This window comes from Vidua chalybeata, chromosome 1 (assembly GCF_026979565.1).
Source record: "Vidua chalybeata isolate OUT-0048 chromosome 1, bVidCha1 merged haplotype, whole genome shotgun sequence".
Lineage (NCBI taxonomy): Eukaryota > Metazoa > Chordata > Aves > Passeriformes > Viduidae > Vidua > Vidua chalybeata.
In genome coordinates, this window is record NC_071530.1 from 131890617 (window position 1) to 131906007 (window position 15391).

At 39.0% G+C, this 15391-nt stretch overlaps 1 protein-coding gene across 3 annotated transcripts in view; it reads right to left on the reverse strand.

The window, feature by feature from the left end:
- Nucleotides 1–387: 387 nt before the first annotated feature.
- RGS22 (regulator of G protein signaling 22) overlaps nucleotides 388–15391 on the reverse strand; it is a 61665-nt gene continuing 46661 nt past the window's right edge. For 2 of the 3 annotated variants that reach the window (XM_053964314.1, XM_053964322.1), the window contains 7 exons: nucleotides 14209–14370; nucleotides 11125–11304; nucleotides 9478–9618; nucleotides 5835–6032; nucleotides 3997–4099; nucleotides 3342–3435; nucleotides 388–575 (listed from right to left, as the gene is read on the reverse strand). In XM_053964314.1, coding sequence (XP_053820289.1) covers nucleotides 3362–3435; nucleotides 3997–4099; nucleotides 5835–6032; nucleotides 9478–9618; nucleotides 11125–11304; nucleotides 14209–14370 — 858 coding nt within the window. In that variant the 3' untranslated portion in view covers nucleotides 388–575; nucleotides 3342–3361. The remainder of the gene's footprint in view (nucleotides 576–3341; nucleotides 3436–3996; nucleotides 4100–5834; nucleotides 6033–9477; nucleotides 9619–11124; nucleotides 11305–14208; nucleotides 14371–15391) is intronic. The other variant, XM_053964329.1, reaches the window with a different exon arrangement.

A 15391-nucleotide genomic window follows, 5' to 3' on the forward strand; every position in this document is an offset into this window, starting at 1 on the left:
AGCCTTTCTTGTGGATCAAAACTCAGAAGTGAGATAGAAGGTGAACTTTGGAACAGGAATCAGACTGAATGGGAAGGAAACAAGAAGAGCATTTGGCATTATAATAACTCAGAGACCTCATCAGTTATCCTCGATGAACAGAAGTTCTGAATTGCACAGTGAGAGCACAGTGTGCCTAAACACCCTGCTTCAGGGCTTTCAGTTCAAGGCAGTGTTTTACTTATTCATTAGATCAGGCATTGAAGAACTGGGTTTGATTATAAGATGTTTAAGATGGAGACTACCTAGTAGTTTGCACAATGCATACTTCAGTGGAATCCTACTGTAATCTGAGCCTCAAGGTGTTATTATTAAATTATTAATACAAGAGCCAGTGTCACAGTCAGGTTGAAATGGAACACATTGGAATATGTTTATTTTCTACCCTTGATCCCATGGTTCTTAACAATATTCAAAGTCATCATCTTTGCTCTAGAACTGTAAGAACAAACCTTGCATGCACATTACATTTATGTCTCCTGGCCACCTCCACTGAATGTCTCTGCATTCCCTTCCTCAGAGAGAATTTAATGTGCCTGAAAAGGTAACAAAATGTCATTACTGTGTTCAGCCAGTTGGAATAATCAGAACAGTTCTTCAATAAATGCATCAACTCAAACTGGGTAAATCAATTTATTGCAAATTAGAATAAATCATTACTGATTCAGGCTGTAGGGGAGAGAAGGAAAGAAAATAAGAACATTTACACATTTAGAGAAAACACTTTTCCTTCATGTTTCCCAGGTTCAAGTTCACTCCAAGCACCTCTCCTGTCCTCCTTGTTACCACCAGTGGTTGCACTCTGTCCCTTTGGTGAGGCACTGGGAAGCCCCTTCTTTCTTCTCACTATTTTCCTCTGCTGCAGCATCAATCCTCCACAGGCTGCAGGGAATATCTGCTCCACCATAGAGCATCTCCTCCTCCTCAACTTCCTCTTTAACCTCTTCTTCTTACACCTCCTCCTCTGCCCTTGGTGTTCCCTCTGTTGTTTATCACTCCTTTTATTTCTTCCTCCGCTCTCTGTCTTTCTTTGCTCTTTCTGAAATGTTTCCCCAGGGTGTTGGCTGAGGGATCAGCCATGTCTTGTGACGGGTCCATTGGAGGCAACTGGGACTGCCTGTGCCCAGCACATGGCAGCCCTGGCCTTTCTCACAGGCCTCCTGCTGCCAGCTTTGCCATTTATCCCAAACACACCAGGTGTGACCTGCTCTGTGGAGGGAAGCTGGCATTGCCAGAACATAATAGGGAACCTGTGCAACCACATAAGCATAGCTATGTCATGTGAACTGGGAGTAAATCACACTTTGGCCACTGGTTGTATTCCATAGAGCTCTTCCCATGGCATTACGATAGTGAAGAGCAGAATATAGGAAAAGGTACTGTGAAATACTCCCAAAATCTGAAACCACAGTGTGAATTGCATAGATAAGCTTACACTCTTACCCTTAAGTGGACCTTTTTACTTTTGCTCATACCTATTTTAAAAAAAGTGAGTTGAGTGAGCCAGTACATCCCTGGCATACATTTAAGCCCTCAAGAAGAGGTCGAATAAATGATAATATTTTAAAGGGTAGTTTCTTCTTCCTTCTGCAAGCCCCTTCCTACTACAGGAAGGTGATAGAAGTTCTTACTGAATCATGGTATGACAAATTGGCTCCAAACTTCTCATGCTGTAAGATAAAAACCAGGCCAAATAAAAGTGCAGTTCTCATCCTGTTTTGGAAGAGCAACCAATTATTTACATGCAATCTGAACTGCAGTTGTTTTCTTTAAAAGCAGTATTTTATCCTTAGAAAAAGAAAAGATGACATCTCCAGTTGGTCTGCCTCTAGTGGTAGCAGCATTCTGCTGGAGAGGGCAGGCAGAAGGAGCTGTGAGGCTAATGAGACGTTCAGTGAAAGGACATAAGCTAGAAACAGCTTTTCTTATATGTATTTCCTCTCCACCCCACACATCAGTTGCTGGTTTGGGTTTATGTCTAATAGAGCAATAATAGCCCAAGGGGAGGACTAAGGCTGTATGTAGCACAGAGATAAAATTAAGTCCTTGGTAGCACAAATTATATTTTGGGAGGGAAGATGCCCCATCAAGAGCATGCATGCTCTTGTGTCTCACCCTACCAGCAGAGTGGTCAGATCACTATAGGATAGCGGCAGGCAATTTCCAGTGGCATTGGAGAGTGGACTGCAACTGAAGTTGGTGGGAGAGACCTCTCAAATCACGTGAGACCTCAACTTGCTCATTGTGTTAGTCTGTACCACAGCCTGGTGCCTGGCAGGAATGCAGTTCTCTGGTCTGGAATAGCCAGGGCAGGCCAGAGATGGTTGGGCTGGGCTCCAGCAAGGGGTGAAGGTGCCTTGTGGGCCCAGCTGGAGCTTTCTCAGCCACAGAGCAGGAGCAGAGGCCCTGCACCAGGACTCCACGGGGAGCAGAACAGCGGTACAGAAAGCAAAGATGTGTGGAATACAGTCACACCTGTGAGGCACATGAGGCCCCAAGTGGCTGGATTACTCTAACTGCAACTGTAGAACATTTCAAGAGGGCAGAAAGAGACTGGGAGGGAAGACCAAGGAATGCTGCAGTTTTCTCTGAAGTCATTTTCAGAAAATGCTACCCCAGGAAGATTATGCTCAGACACTTGAAATTTTAGGAGGACTAGTGAAGGCAGGACACCAAGTTGCCTAAAATAGCAGTGCTAAGTACAGAATTAGAAGAGGAAGGAGGAGCAGAGAAGAAAGGAAGCAATATTCCAAGTCCTATTAATTTTTTTAAGTCCACCTAATTTCAACATGGGGTTAAAAATACCAAAAAAACCAAACCTCTAGAGGATTCTTCCTTCTAGGAATTTAAGCTTTGAAGCAAAATCAAAGTTTTCTGTCTTTATCAGTTTTTTTTTTTTTTTTTTTGCTGTCCCACTTCTTTCTCTCAGTCTAATATTTAATTAGCTTTGGCAGAGGCGATCTATTGCTAGTTCTGTGTCAGGATCTTGACAGTAATTTCATAGGGTCTGAGATTTCTCCAGTCATCTCATGTTCCTCTTTAAAATATCTTAACTGGAAAGCTTAGATAACCTAATTTCAGAGACTGCCATTTTGCAAGAAAATTCCATCTGGTCAACATTAGATCCCCTAACCATGGCTGATGTGAAAAGTAAGCTTGTTTTCAGATGGAGGCTGTACAGCTTCAGTTAAACATGATTTGGAGCGGGATAACTTGCTACTAATGAGCATCAGCACTGGCAGCAGGAAAACTCACTTTTAAGAATTCACATTTCAAAGCACACTTGTCAGTCTGGTACTCACTTCCTGATTCTTGGGAAGATTCAGTGTTTAGGCTTTGTAGGAATGGTGGCTTTTACAGAACTTTCAGGCTTCAGAGAGGACATAGACAAGGAACCTGCATATGGAAAAAAAAAAATTATGTGAAACTGAAGGAACTGAATATTACATGGTGCTATTGCTAGCCCTACTACCAAATGGATATTTTTCATAAATGATCAGGTCATAATATCCTTGGCAAAGGCCTACAAGAATATTCACAGCTGAAACAAGGATGAAGCAGTGCCTCCCACATCCTCCAAAGACATACAGACAGACTGTGAGGAAGATGTTTCAGTATCTGCTTAAATGTAAGTTGATGAAGCACAAGAAGCCAGGGAGGTTAAATGTGTATGTGATTGCCATGTCCCTCTAGAATGAAGAAATGTCTTTATTTCTCTCTGCAGCAGGACCTGTGCTGTAAAGGCAGTGCAAAGATACCCTGCAACTTTTACTTTTTCTCTCAGAAAATATACCACTCGTGAGTACGGCGCAGAGAGCAACTCCCCTACAGACAGTAAAAGAGAGGCAGAGGTTTCTGTGCACAACTCAGAAGAAGAGCAAGCAAAGTCCTTGTACTGCAAGAATTTCACCTAATCTCTAAGCTTGTCCTGCTAAACTACAGAGCTTGGTTAATAACCTGCAGGGAATGATGATGACGTTTTCTCCAGATCTTCTTGCTTTTTAATGAGTATTCTTTCCTGCTCCAAGGCTTCTATGTACTTGGAATAGGACCAGGAAGCCTGCAAGAACCATCAAAAAACTTCAGGTGATATCACTGTAGTTTCTGACCCATTTCAGTAAGATAACAAACTTGTTTATTTTATATTCCTATTACTGGATAATTACAAATATTAAGAAGATCTTTTTTTCATTACAATATTGGAATAATGGGAGAAAGAGTATTGCTGTAAATAAGTAAATCTCAAACCACCATGACTTAAGCAAATTTGACAGATGCAATGTTTATATTTTTTCTCCATCCCAGGTATGAGTCTTATTCTCTCTCTTTTGTTCAAAAACAAAGCAGCAGATCTTTACCCTCCCAAAATATAATTTGTGCTACCAAGGACTTAATTTTATCTCTGTGCTACATACAGCCTTAGTCCTCCCCTTGGGCTATTATTGCTCTATTAGACATAAACCCAAACCAGCAACTGATGTGTGGGGTGGAGAGGAAATACATATAAGAAAAGCTGTTTCTAGCTTATGTCCTTTCACTGAACGTCTCATTAGCCTCACAGCTCCTTCTGCCTGCCCTCTCCAGCAGAATGCTGCTACCACTAGAGGCAGACCAACTGGAGATGTCATCTTTTCTTTTTCTAAGGATAAAATACTGCTTTTAAAGAAAACAACTGCAGTTCAGATTGCATGTAAATAATTGGTTGCTCTTCCAAAACAGGATGAGAACTGCACTTTTATTTGGCCTGGTTTTTATCTTACAGCATGAGAAGTTTGGAGCCAATTTGTCATACCATGATTCAGTAAGAACTTCTATCACCTTCCTATAGTAGGAAGGGGCTTGCAGAAGGAAGAAGAAACTACCCTTTAAAATATTATCATTTATTCGACCTCTTCTTGAGGGCTTAAATGTATGCCAGGGATGTACTGGCTCACTCAACTCACTTTTTTTAAAATAGGTATGAGCAAAAGTAAAAAGGTCCACTTAAGGGTAAGAGTGTAAGCTTATCTATGCAATTCACACTGTGGTTTCAGATTTTGGGAGTATTTCACAGTACCTTTTCCTATATTCTGCTCTTCACTATCGTAATGCCATGGGAAGAGCTCTATGGAATACAACCAGTGGCCAAAGTGTGATTTATTCCCAATTCACATGACATAGCTATGCTTATGTGGTTGCACAGGTTCCCCATTATGTTCTGGCAATGCCAACTCAGCCACGAATGATCCCTTGATATGCCCAATGCAGCATGTCTGGTTTTGCCATTTCCCAGTAAAATAACTGTTACCTTTTCACTACTGATTTGATGCATCGTCAGATTTGTTATAGAAGTCTTCAAGTGGTATTTGCTGTCAGATTTTCAAATACCTAGATTTTCTAAAGAAGTTCAGCTTCAGTTTTTGACATGTGACCAGAACAGGACTCTAGCCTAAACCAAACTCTTTCAGGATATGAATTCCACAAATAATGAAAAGCTTCTTATTCCAGAACTCAACTACCTTTTATTCAATTTATCTTTAAATATAGAGTCTTTTTTAATCCATGCACCGTAAGACCTTAGCATTCTGTTAGCTGTTAATACTACTCAGAACCTACATCTTAAAAAAAATTAATAAAGAACAAAAAAGAATCCCCTGTAAGGTAGGTAAACTTACAACAGCAAAGCTAATTGTAGAAGAATGAACAGTTGTTGAAAAACCATCTGATAGCAGTACTCAAAACCAAACTCCCCCTTCCCCTTTTCCAAAGATCATTTTATCTCTTCAAAGACATCTGTAGAAACATGTATTATTTACCTTCCTCCCATGTCCTTCTGTAGGTGCTAAAGGTGTTGATGATCTTCTCTTCACATCAAGCTCATCTAGCAAAACACTCCTTGGCAGTTGAGTCAAGGGCTTAAGCTGAGTCAAGGGTTCAGGCTGAGTCAAGGACTTGGGTTGAGCCAAGGACTTAAGTTGAGCCAAATTAATGAGGTTTTTCCCTGCTTCTTTACCCTGTAAAAAACCTCATAATTAGATGTGAACAATAGTTACAGAGCTAAAGTAAAAAGCAAAGTCTGAGGAACCAAAAATTGTCATTGGAAATGAGATAGTGTCATTTGCAGTAATGTTTTGTAATGCTTAGTTTCATAATTCATCATGCTGAGTATATTTTAAAGTAGCAGCTGCCTTTTTAAAGCATTTCTTTGTTCTAGTTCATGTTCCCTGTCCTCTACACTCCTGCAGACCATCTTTCTTTCGGATTCAATACCTGCTCCAAAATACAGCTAGGTGACAGAGCAGATCTGCAACAGAACATATTTTAAGGACAGAGAGGACATTGTGAGCCTCTGATTTGGTCTCAGGTGTAAATGTAGAATGTAGTTATTTGTCATGATTAATTCCAGCTTGGTCCAGTAGCTGTGTATGAACTACAGTATACAAGTTAGGAAAAAAGGCAATGTACAATCTACAGTGAAGAGCAAGGCATTGTAACCCTTGGCAAACTGCTCTGGTGATTAACTGTTTGTAATTTTCATGTTGGTTTGTTTCACCTTTGCACATTCTGTCTGATGATCCCAAAACTCTTTATAATCATCAACCATATTTGATGTCACAAAGAGCTCTCTCCAAGAGCTGAGTAATATAACCCTCCCATGTTCCAAGTGAGAAAAAAAAGGGGATCAAATGGTTCCCAAAGTCACTTAGTAAGTCCCTGAAAGATCTGGAAAAAGATCACACTGTCTCATTTCCTTGCTCCCAAAGTGCCTTTTCCTTCCTCATAATTCCCACTGTCCTGTGAACCCATCAACTGTAAGAGTGACTTTTGGGTACAGAACTGCCCAGGCAGTGTGATGCTGATCTCCTCTGCAGAAACAGGCTCAGTAACTTCTGTGGCACACTCTGTTGGTGGAACGGGGATGCCAGTGCAAACACAGAGGCATTGTGAATACTACTGCACTGCAGTTTATGTTTGCTGGCTCTCTCAATGAGAATGGTGGATTAAGCAAGGTCTTTAAAAATGACGTCCCATAATAAATTAAGCAATATTATAGTGGATTTAGATCCCATGCCATTACACCACTTACTAACAAATAAGCTTATTGCTAAGAGACATAGCAGAAACACGGAAAAGGAAAATAATGGTGATGGCTTTCTTTGCTAAGGACATGGAAAGAGTATGTACAAATCTACAATGGAAGTTAAAGCTAAAAATTTAAAGCTATTTTGTGCACTTGAAAGCAAAAAAATCTAAAATCTATCTTGGAGATAAAATGCAATCATGTATATAACAAAATAGTAGTACTGGCATCAAGGCAGTCTGCAAAAAGTGACTTATATATTTGAAAGTATGTGGCATGTGCATCTAGCAGCTAACAAAGGAAAAAGTCCATTGCTAGGATGCCTTTGGTAGAATTTGCCCCTTAAATAACAAATAGGCACACAAAAAAATATTGAGATAGTCAAACAATACCAAGTTATGCATCATTGCTCAGTGAAAAGCTCCTTGTCTGCCCATTTTTTCCACTATACTACATGAAAGTCCAACTCTTATCTGTTCAGTTCTAAAACTGAGGCGAGCACAGGTAGATTCAGTGCCCCAGGGACACACGTGTAAAGGAAGAAGTAAGCAAATTCCTCCCCTAGGACTATGATTGCACTGTTTGACATAAACCCAAAATAGCAACTGATTTGTGGGGTGGGGAGGAGATATACATTAAAAAAGCTGTTTCTAGCCCTTGCCAGAGCTTTGCTCTTGTCCAATGAGCCTGGTGGGGCAGAGGAACACAATCCTTATTTTCATTGCCAAGAAATCATCACCTTCCACAAGCCAACAAGTGAACCTGCTATTGCTCTCATGTTAGATGAATCTTATCAGTATCCTTCAGGGATACTGCATCATTTGAATTATGTTGTCACTGAGAGGACAGAAATCTCAGGCAAGAAAACAGGAAATGGCAAATTCTTTAAACAATACCAGAAAGGGAAAAGGATTTTTAAAATATTGGAAAAAATTATGTGTTGCACCCATTCCTTTAAGAGATTTTAAAAGGTAATTGGTTTACTGATTTTTTTTTTTGTTTTTAGGGGAGAAGAATAGTCTACAAGCTGTTTACTAAGCTGCATTCTCTAGCTGTTTACTAAGCTGCATTCTCTGCCTGTCACTTTCTAAAATTTCTTACTCTATTTCCCAGCTTAAAAGCATAAGTCATTGTTCCCATTTGTTCTCCATAAAAGCTAGGCTTTTGCCCTCCTGCCTAAGATTTGCTATTTATTCCTTGATCTTAATCAGAAATCTCATAGACAGGCAACAAACAGATGGAAAATAAGTGAAAAGGCAAAAGTTTATTAGTTTGAAATATTGCATTCTTGCAATATAAGTATTGCCAATGGCCTTGGCAGACGTATGTATATGGAGACATTGTGCTTTGGAGAAAGTAAGATGAGTTCTTGGATTTTAGACTTCCCTTGACATTGGTGTGTGGCCTTGAGTAATGCTTCACTGGTCCTCAGCTTTCAAGTGCAAAAAGAAGAATAACAATGTATAGATGTTCTTATGGGCCAATGTCTCCATCTGTGCAGATACCTGTGTGCTTCATATCATGTGAAACATCTCAACACATCTACATGGTATTTAGAATATGGAAAGGTCTCTGTAATGCTACTTATTATAGTTTGCAAGTCCAGTAATTTCTCTGCCCTTAAAAGAATGTTCTCTCCTCAAAGCTTGCCAAACAATTGTATTTAATAAAAAATAAACTTTTTCAAAGCTTATAATCAATAGAAAAAGAAGTCCATTATATTTTAATTTTAAAAATCCAAGAAAAACAATTTTACAAACAAGCATTCCATTGTAGAGGTCACAGTTTTGTCAATGCGCTGAAACTGTCTGGAAACACTGTGAACAGTCTAACAATTTCACTTTCACAGCTGAGAAATATTCAAGAAAAGGCAAAGATTGTGCAAAGGAATTATCACATAATTTTTTTTTAATAATGTGCAGGATTTTCAAATGGTCCTTCTAGAAAATAGATATGAAATCAATTTTGGTTTGGGTTTGGTTTGATTTCAGTTGTGGTCCAGAACATAAATCCTAATATAAGAAAAGACTTCATGAAAGTGCAAACAGGTCTGCAGTAGCCCACAGTACACATGAACTGTACACATATTTATTGTTCTTAATGCAGCCTTTTTTTGCTCTTCCCTTGGCACAAAAGGTGACTAAAATACATTTTTTCCTCTGGTTAATAAGGAAAGGAGTATTCCATTGACTCACCTGCTTCAAGTCAAACATATGTATATGTATTGGCAGAATTGGGAACTAATCACCTTAGGATTGGGTTGTGTGTAAAGCTTGAACTCTAACAAGATTAGGTAGCTTTGGATCAGGCTAGGAAAGGGATATTTTATGTATCTTTGCTCATGTTATTCAGGTCACCTGAAACTTTACGAGCCTTACCTTTGCTGTTACCCCTTCCGTCTTTTGCATCTCTTTTTCCTCTTTTTTCTCCAAGGCAACTAGAATTTTGTCACGATCCGGATTGCTTTGGAACTTACAAAATTCTGGCCAAAATTTAAACAGAAGAGCAAAAATACTCATCTGTACAGGAAGAAAATAAAGTCAATCTTGACTGTATTAAGGAAACAGTTGACTGTAAAATAAAATGCAGAATGAGATAACTATTTTTTTTTGAACACACAGCCTTGTTCCTCCCACGTACTCTGTCCTGACATTTCAGCCCAGCTTTGCTCGGCACATGCTTTTCATCAGTGTGTTTATTACTGGTGAGAAATCTTCCTAAAACACAGTTAAAAGGCACTTTCTTTTTTTATATTTCCCTAAACAATTGTTTGCATTAATGAAAACATCCATCACTTTTTACAAGTATTCTTGATAAAATATACACCAGTAGATTTGCTTTTGCACCACTGTTCTGCTCAAGTATTTCAAATATTCAGTTCATTAGGGAGAGGGCTTTTTTCCCCCTCCTTAAGAGAAAGGAAATACTTTTTTGCCTCTGGAAAGGCTCTTAAACCACATTACAGATCTATGAGCAAATCTTGGATAATTTTTAAATGATATAATCTCTCACAGGGTCGTTTTTGAACTAGAATAAGAAAAACAATTTTAGAAAAGCAAACAGAGGGGCTCAGTGAATTCTGTTGCTGCACGTACTAAGGCTCACATTTTTCAATTTAGATGTTTAATTTGCATTGAGAAACCTGCTTCAAAGGAGCCAAGCATGCTCACTGCTTCTGGCTCAAGAGGCTTGAAAGTGACATGTGAGCCACTGTCGGGTTCCAGTCACAGCTTTTTGGCCTAGTTCTTCCTTTGGTTTTGTTCCACATTTCTGGAGTTCACTGGGTTTTACACAAGCTGAAACGAGACTTCTCTTTCTTTTAGGACCTATATCAACCCTTTTCTCTGACAAATCATTCATCTCTTGTCATCCAAACACTTTATGGACTCACAGTTGATGTCTAAAGGTGTCAGTGGCAATTATATAGGAAAAGAAAAGCAAATACTTTTCTTTGACTTAGAAGATAAGACAAGGCAGTATCAAGGGATAAGAAAATAAGTCTGTAGTAAAGGTTCCAAAATTGCTATTCAACTTGATTAATAGAAAGATCCGAGAGAAAATTGTCTACAGCCATTTAATAAACACTTTCTATAATAAAGGAGGGAAAGACATTCACCAAGTTAAGCTGTCTTTGTGCTTTACTCACATCTGCATTTTTCATAAAACATGAAAACCACAGACTTTCTAACTACAAATTACTTCTGTGACATAAACCAAGTGGTGAAGAACAAGCAGTTAAGAACATAGACAGAATTCATTTCTACTGCCAGAATTCGTAACACAGACCTGGATAACACCTTTCCAGGATCAGCTAGCTGTCAGAGCTAGCCTTATTGAGCAGTATATATCTGAAGACTCTCTTCCATCTCCACCTTACATTCATTGAAATATATGACTATAGCTTTCTCCTTCAAGCCCAGGCTTGTGTGTGGAGTCCTAACTGTCACATAAGCAACAAAGACTGTTCTTAAAATCAGGCACTCAGTCCCTAGCCAGATCTATTACAGATTCACTCGGCTTCTTACCTGTGCCTCTCTAAAAATATAAGGTCCTAGTTCTTTCCTACGCTCCACAATCTTCTTTGCTTGTTCAGGTGGGATGTCAATCTGCAAAGCTGGGGGTATGGCAGAATTAATAAAGCAGTCAATAATAGCTGTGATCTTTTTCTGAACCATGGCATCAGCACAATGAGAATGGCACAAGTCCTGAAAGATTAAAAATACCATTTTCAGTCAAATGGAGAGAGACATAGGCAAGAACTTTTACAGGGCACCAGTGATCAAAGAGTCAAACAAAAATAATTATACAATAATTTTTTTTCAGTATGCAGGGCAAAATTCTTTTGGTAAATATGCATGGTCAAAACCATACTTCAGACATGCACGGGGATTCTGGTTTGCAAATGCAGATACATAGCAATCATTGCTTTTAGGTGATAATCTCTGCCTGTATGTTTGGATGGAACAGCATAAATTTTAAGTGCATTACTGGCAAATAGGAGACATTTCTGAAAAGAGAAACACATCTACAAGTGTGAAATGCACTGATTTTCACAATGAGCCTGCTATGACTTGCACAGCCATGGTAACTAAAAGATAAAGAAATGTTTTAAGTCCTCCAACTAAAGAGGGGAAATATTTAAAGGGTACAAGATATTCTAACCAGGAATGTTGTCACAAGAGGGGACAATGTCAGCTACCACTACAATTTTCCATTTCTCGGAATCTTCTACTTTCACCATTCATTAAGATTTTCTAATTTCCCAAAACCTCGGTGTTTGAAATAACTCTGTACACTACAGAATACAAAACAAACCTGAACTCACAGGACTGAGATGTCAAAGGAACATTGGGGTTTTCTACTTTTTAAATGTGATCCTATTGTTCTTGTAAAGCCTGTTATTACTGCGTTTTGACACACTGACGATGCCACCATTGAACTTTGACATGAAGGAAAAACAATTCAGAGTGTCCTTCCAACACTTTGAAACATGAACTTTCCTTTTATCCATACATTTCAAGAAATTTATATGACACTTAGAAGACTATCACGTATATCTCAGAGACACAATGAGCACGCAAGAGTTTTCAGGAAGAGAGCTCTTTAAATGAAGAATCTGAATTTAGTTTTGGTATAGAAAGTTACATATTTACTTTGCAAAGAAATTAAAACCATGACTTTTAACCAGAAATGTGGTATGTGAAAGAGTTGGCTTGCTTTGTTATGAATATTTTTAGTTTTGGGAAGGAAAAAAAAAGAATTATAACAACTATAATAAAGAAAATAAGGCAATGCAAAAACATATTCAGTATATCCTAAGAATATATATTATGGCTTTCTTTGCTCATCTAGCACAGAAGGCAGAGAGCTGTAGTAAGAGGGAAGACAAGTCATATGATATGAAGAGAGATGAGACCAAGCATAGATAACTATACGGAAATGATTCACAGAATTATGTTTCTTCATATTTGTTAAAAAAAAAAATCTTGGTTTTGGATTGTCCCAAGATGTGTCTCCAGCCTGATGGGTTATGGGGAGCGATGCAGTCATTGAGAGCTAAATGGAGTTCTGTCTAAACTGATGGCATGATAGGGCTCAGACAATACAAGTATGCACTGTGCAAAGTGCTGCCCACGCCTTTGGCAATATTCCTGCAGCTCAGTCTGACCCACAACACTCCTACTACTCCAGCCCTTTGCTTCTCCAACTGCCAACCATGACAAATTGCACACATGGAGAAATATGGTCAGATTCTACTTTTTCTGGATAACAAGACAAATAAAATTAACATAAATGCAGGAAAGGGGGTGGCACAAAAAACAATGAAGGCTTTCTTTATAGAGCAGTTCTACAAAGAAAAGAGTTAAGACCACGCTCCACATTAATTTGCAGAAAGTTTCCATATCCTCCATAATGTAGCAATGAAGAATCACAAGTCTCAAAAAAACTTAAAATATCTAGAAAAGGGTTTATGTCATGGAACACCAGGTACCTTCATACCAGAGTTTTAATCTAAACTAGTCACTCTGTAACCATGAGAGAGACAGCAGCACCCCCAGAGAGCATTTCAGCCAGTGATCCCCTGCCTGGGGATCAAAGCCTTTGTGGGGAAGAGAGATTGTTCCGTGGGAAAAGGAGCTTCAGCTCCTAAAGCAGACACCAAATTCAAATTAATAAAATTAAATAGTGAAAGTACACCCACATGCCTGCAGTGGATCTCCAAGTGCTACTGCAACAGCAACGGTGTTTACAGCCCAGTTTCTGAGCATGTTGGATAATCTCATGCTCCCTGTCCGCCATGTCCAAATAGGCTATGTTCAGGAGCCCAGGAGAGGTTCTGCACTCTGGTAGCACTTTTGCATCAGGAATATCCCAGAGGCAAAAGGAATGAGGAATACATGAAAGATCTGTGCTGTCCCTGCCTTCTGTCCAGGATATTCCTAGGAGGCTGCACTGTGATTCAAAGTTCAACTCCAGAAATTTTCCATTGTGTTTCAACCTACACAAGCAACTTCACAAAACTATATATATTTGGGAGAGATGTAATCCCCGGTGACTTTTCCCATCACATTTCACTTTGGTCCCAAGCTCAGCTCAAGTCAAATTTATTCTACAAAGTGCATGGGAGCTGTGATCTACATGGTACATATAGGTTTTTTTGGTAGATACCATCTTTACATCCGTAGATTTGACTGAATTTTAAAGTTATCTCTCATTTTTGAGAAATTACCAAATTCAGATAGCAGCTATAAAGACAGAATAAACATTTTAATGCTTGCGTATTTCTACCGCTCAACAGATGTATACCAAACTCTGGGCCTTAGCAAAATAGCAGTGCTCATTTAGAGACTCCGAATGCTACAGTTTGAAGAAGCATAAAGAAATACAGGGATAATGCATTTGAGTCAAGAATAGCTACTCTTAAGAAATGGGGATTTTCACTGACAAAAAAACAAAAAAAAAAACCCAATTTAAACAGTGAAAGAGGCTTTACTATGAACAACAGAATGCCTATAGATATTTTTGCTAAAATTCTCCTAATATGCAAGAATGGATGCATTTGCTTACAAACTGAATGCTATTCCCTTTGCTCCATTTTACCACCATACCTTATACTTCTGCACCTCTTGCCAAAAGAGCACTCCGTTCCCCAGGAGGTCTCCCTTCAGTGCCACAAAGCGTTGAAACAGATTTGCTGTCACTGGATCCAGCAGCGCCTTGCGGAAAGCAATAATTTCACTAGATGAAGAAACACTCTTATTGTCCACATGCTGTCAAAAGAAGAAATAGATGCACCAAATAAACTTTGTTTCAAAAAGCAATAACAAAGGCATTAGTTAGTGTAAACCGTCTGATTCTTATCTTTGCACTGACCCTAACTTTCAGTAGTTTATGAGTTTATGACATGGATACAATAAAATGTGGCAAGGTTTAATTTCTTCCTTTCCTTTTTTTAAATTTTTTTCCAGTTTGGTTTGGGGAACATTTTTTGGAAGATGTGATGGAGAGGAAATGACTGACAATGATTTAGACCATATGACTGCACACTACAAAGTATAGAAACAGTTCTTGTTATTGATTATGGTAATGGGCTACTTTTCTAGAGAACAGTTTGAGTTTTATGCAAACAAACAACAAAGGAAAAGGAACACACAAACCACATAGCTTAAAGTTGTAAAATGCTTGTGACAGGGATCTCACCAACAAAATGAGGTTTGAAATGTGTTGCTATGATCATCCACAGAAGCCAGAGAGTTTGCTCTCCATGAAATTAAGCTACCAATAGTAAAATAAAGTCATTGAGACATTTTGGAAATCCTCATGCTGCCAAGCACAGAACAGTAGGCAGCCAGGAAAGGGTGGGGAAAGAAAGATGGCTTATGCAGGGACAATTTGTTTGAACTGAAGTTCATGCTGGCCTGCCTTCCTGAACAAACAGTTCTCGTGCTGTTGCTGAACAGCAAGCCAAACAACCCCCTTTTGTTATCAGATGGATGAACGAAAACCATCTTCTAAATGTGGTTTAAAACTCTTCAAGTCCTGGAGGGGTGGAGTGCTGTTCAATGGTGAGCATCAGTCAGAAACATTTTCAGTTGTTGCCAAAAGTCCTGGAAATTTAAACTGATCCTAAGCTGAAAGGGTTTCTGCAACTTATCTTAAAAACAAGGATTATGCTCAGTGTCCTGTCACAGAGCCTGCCAGGGGTGACAGCCTACCCTGGCAAGGAGGTTGGCGGCTGTCCAGAGGGTCCTTTGGTGAAAATAAAGTTAGCTCAGTTTAGGCAGTAGGGTT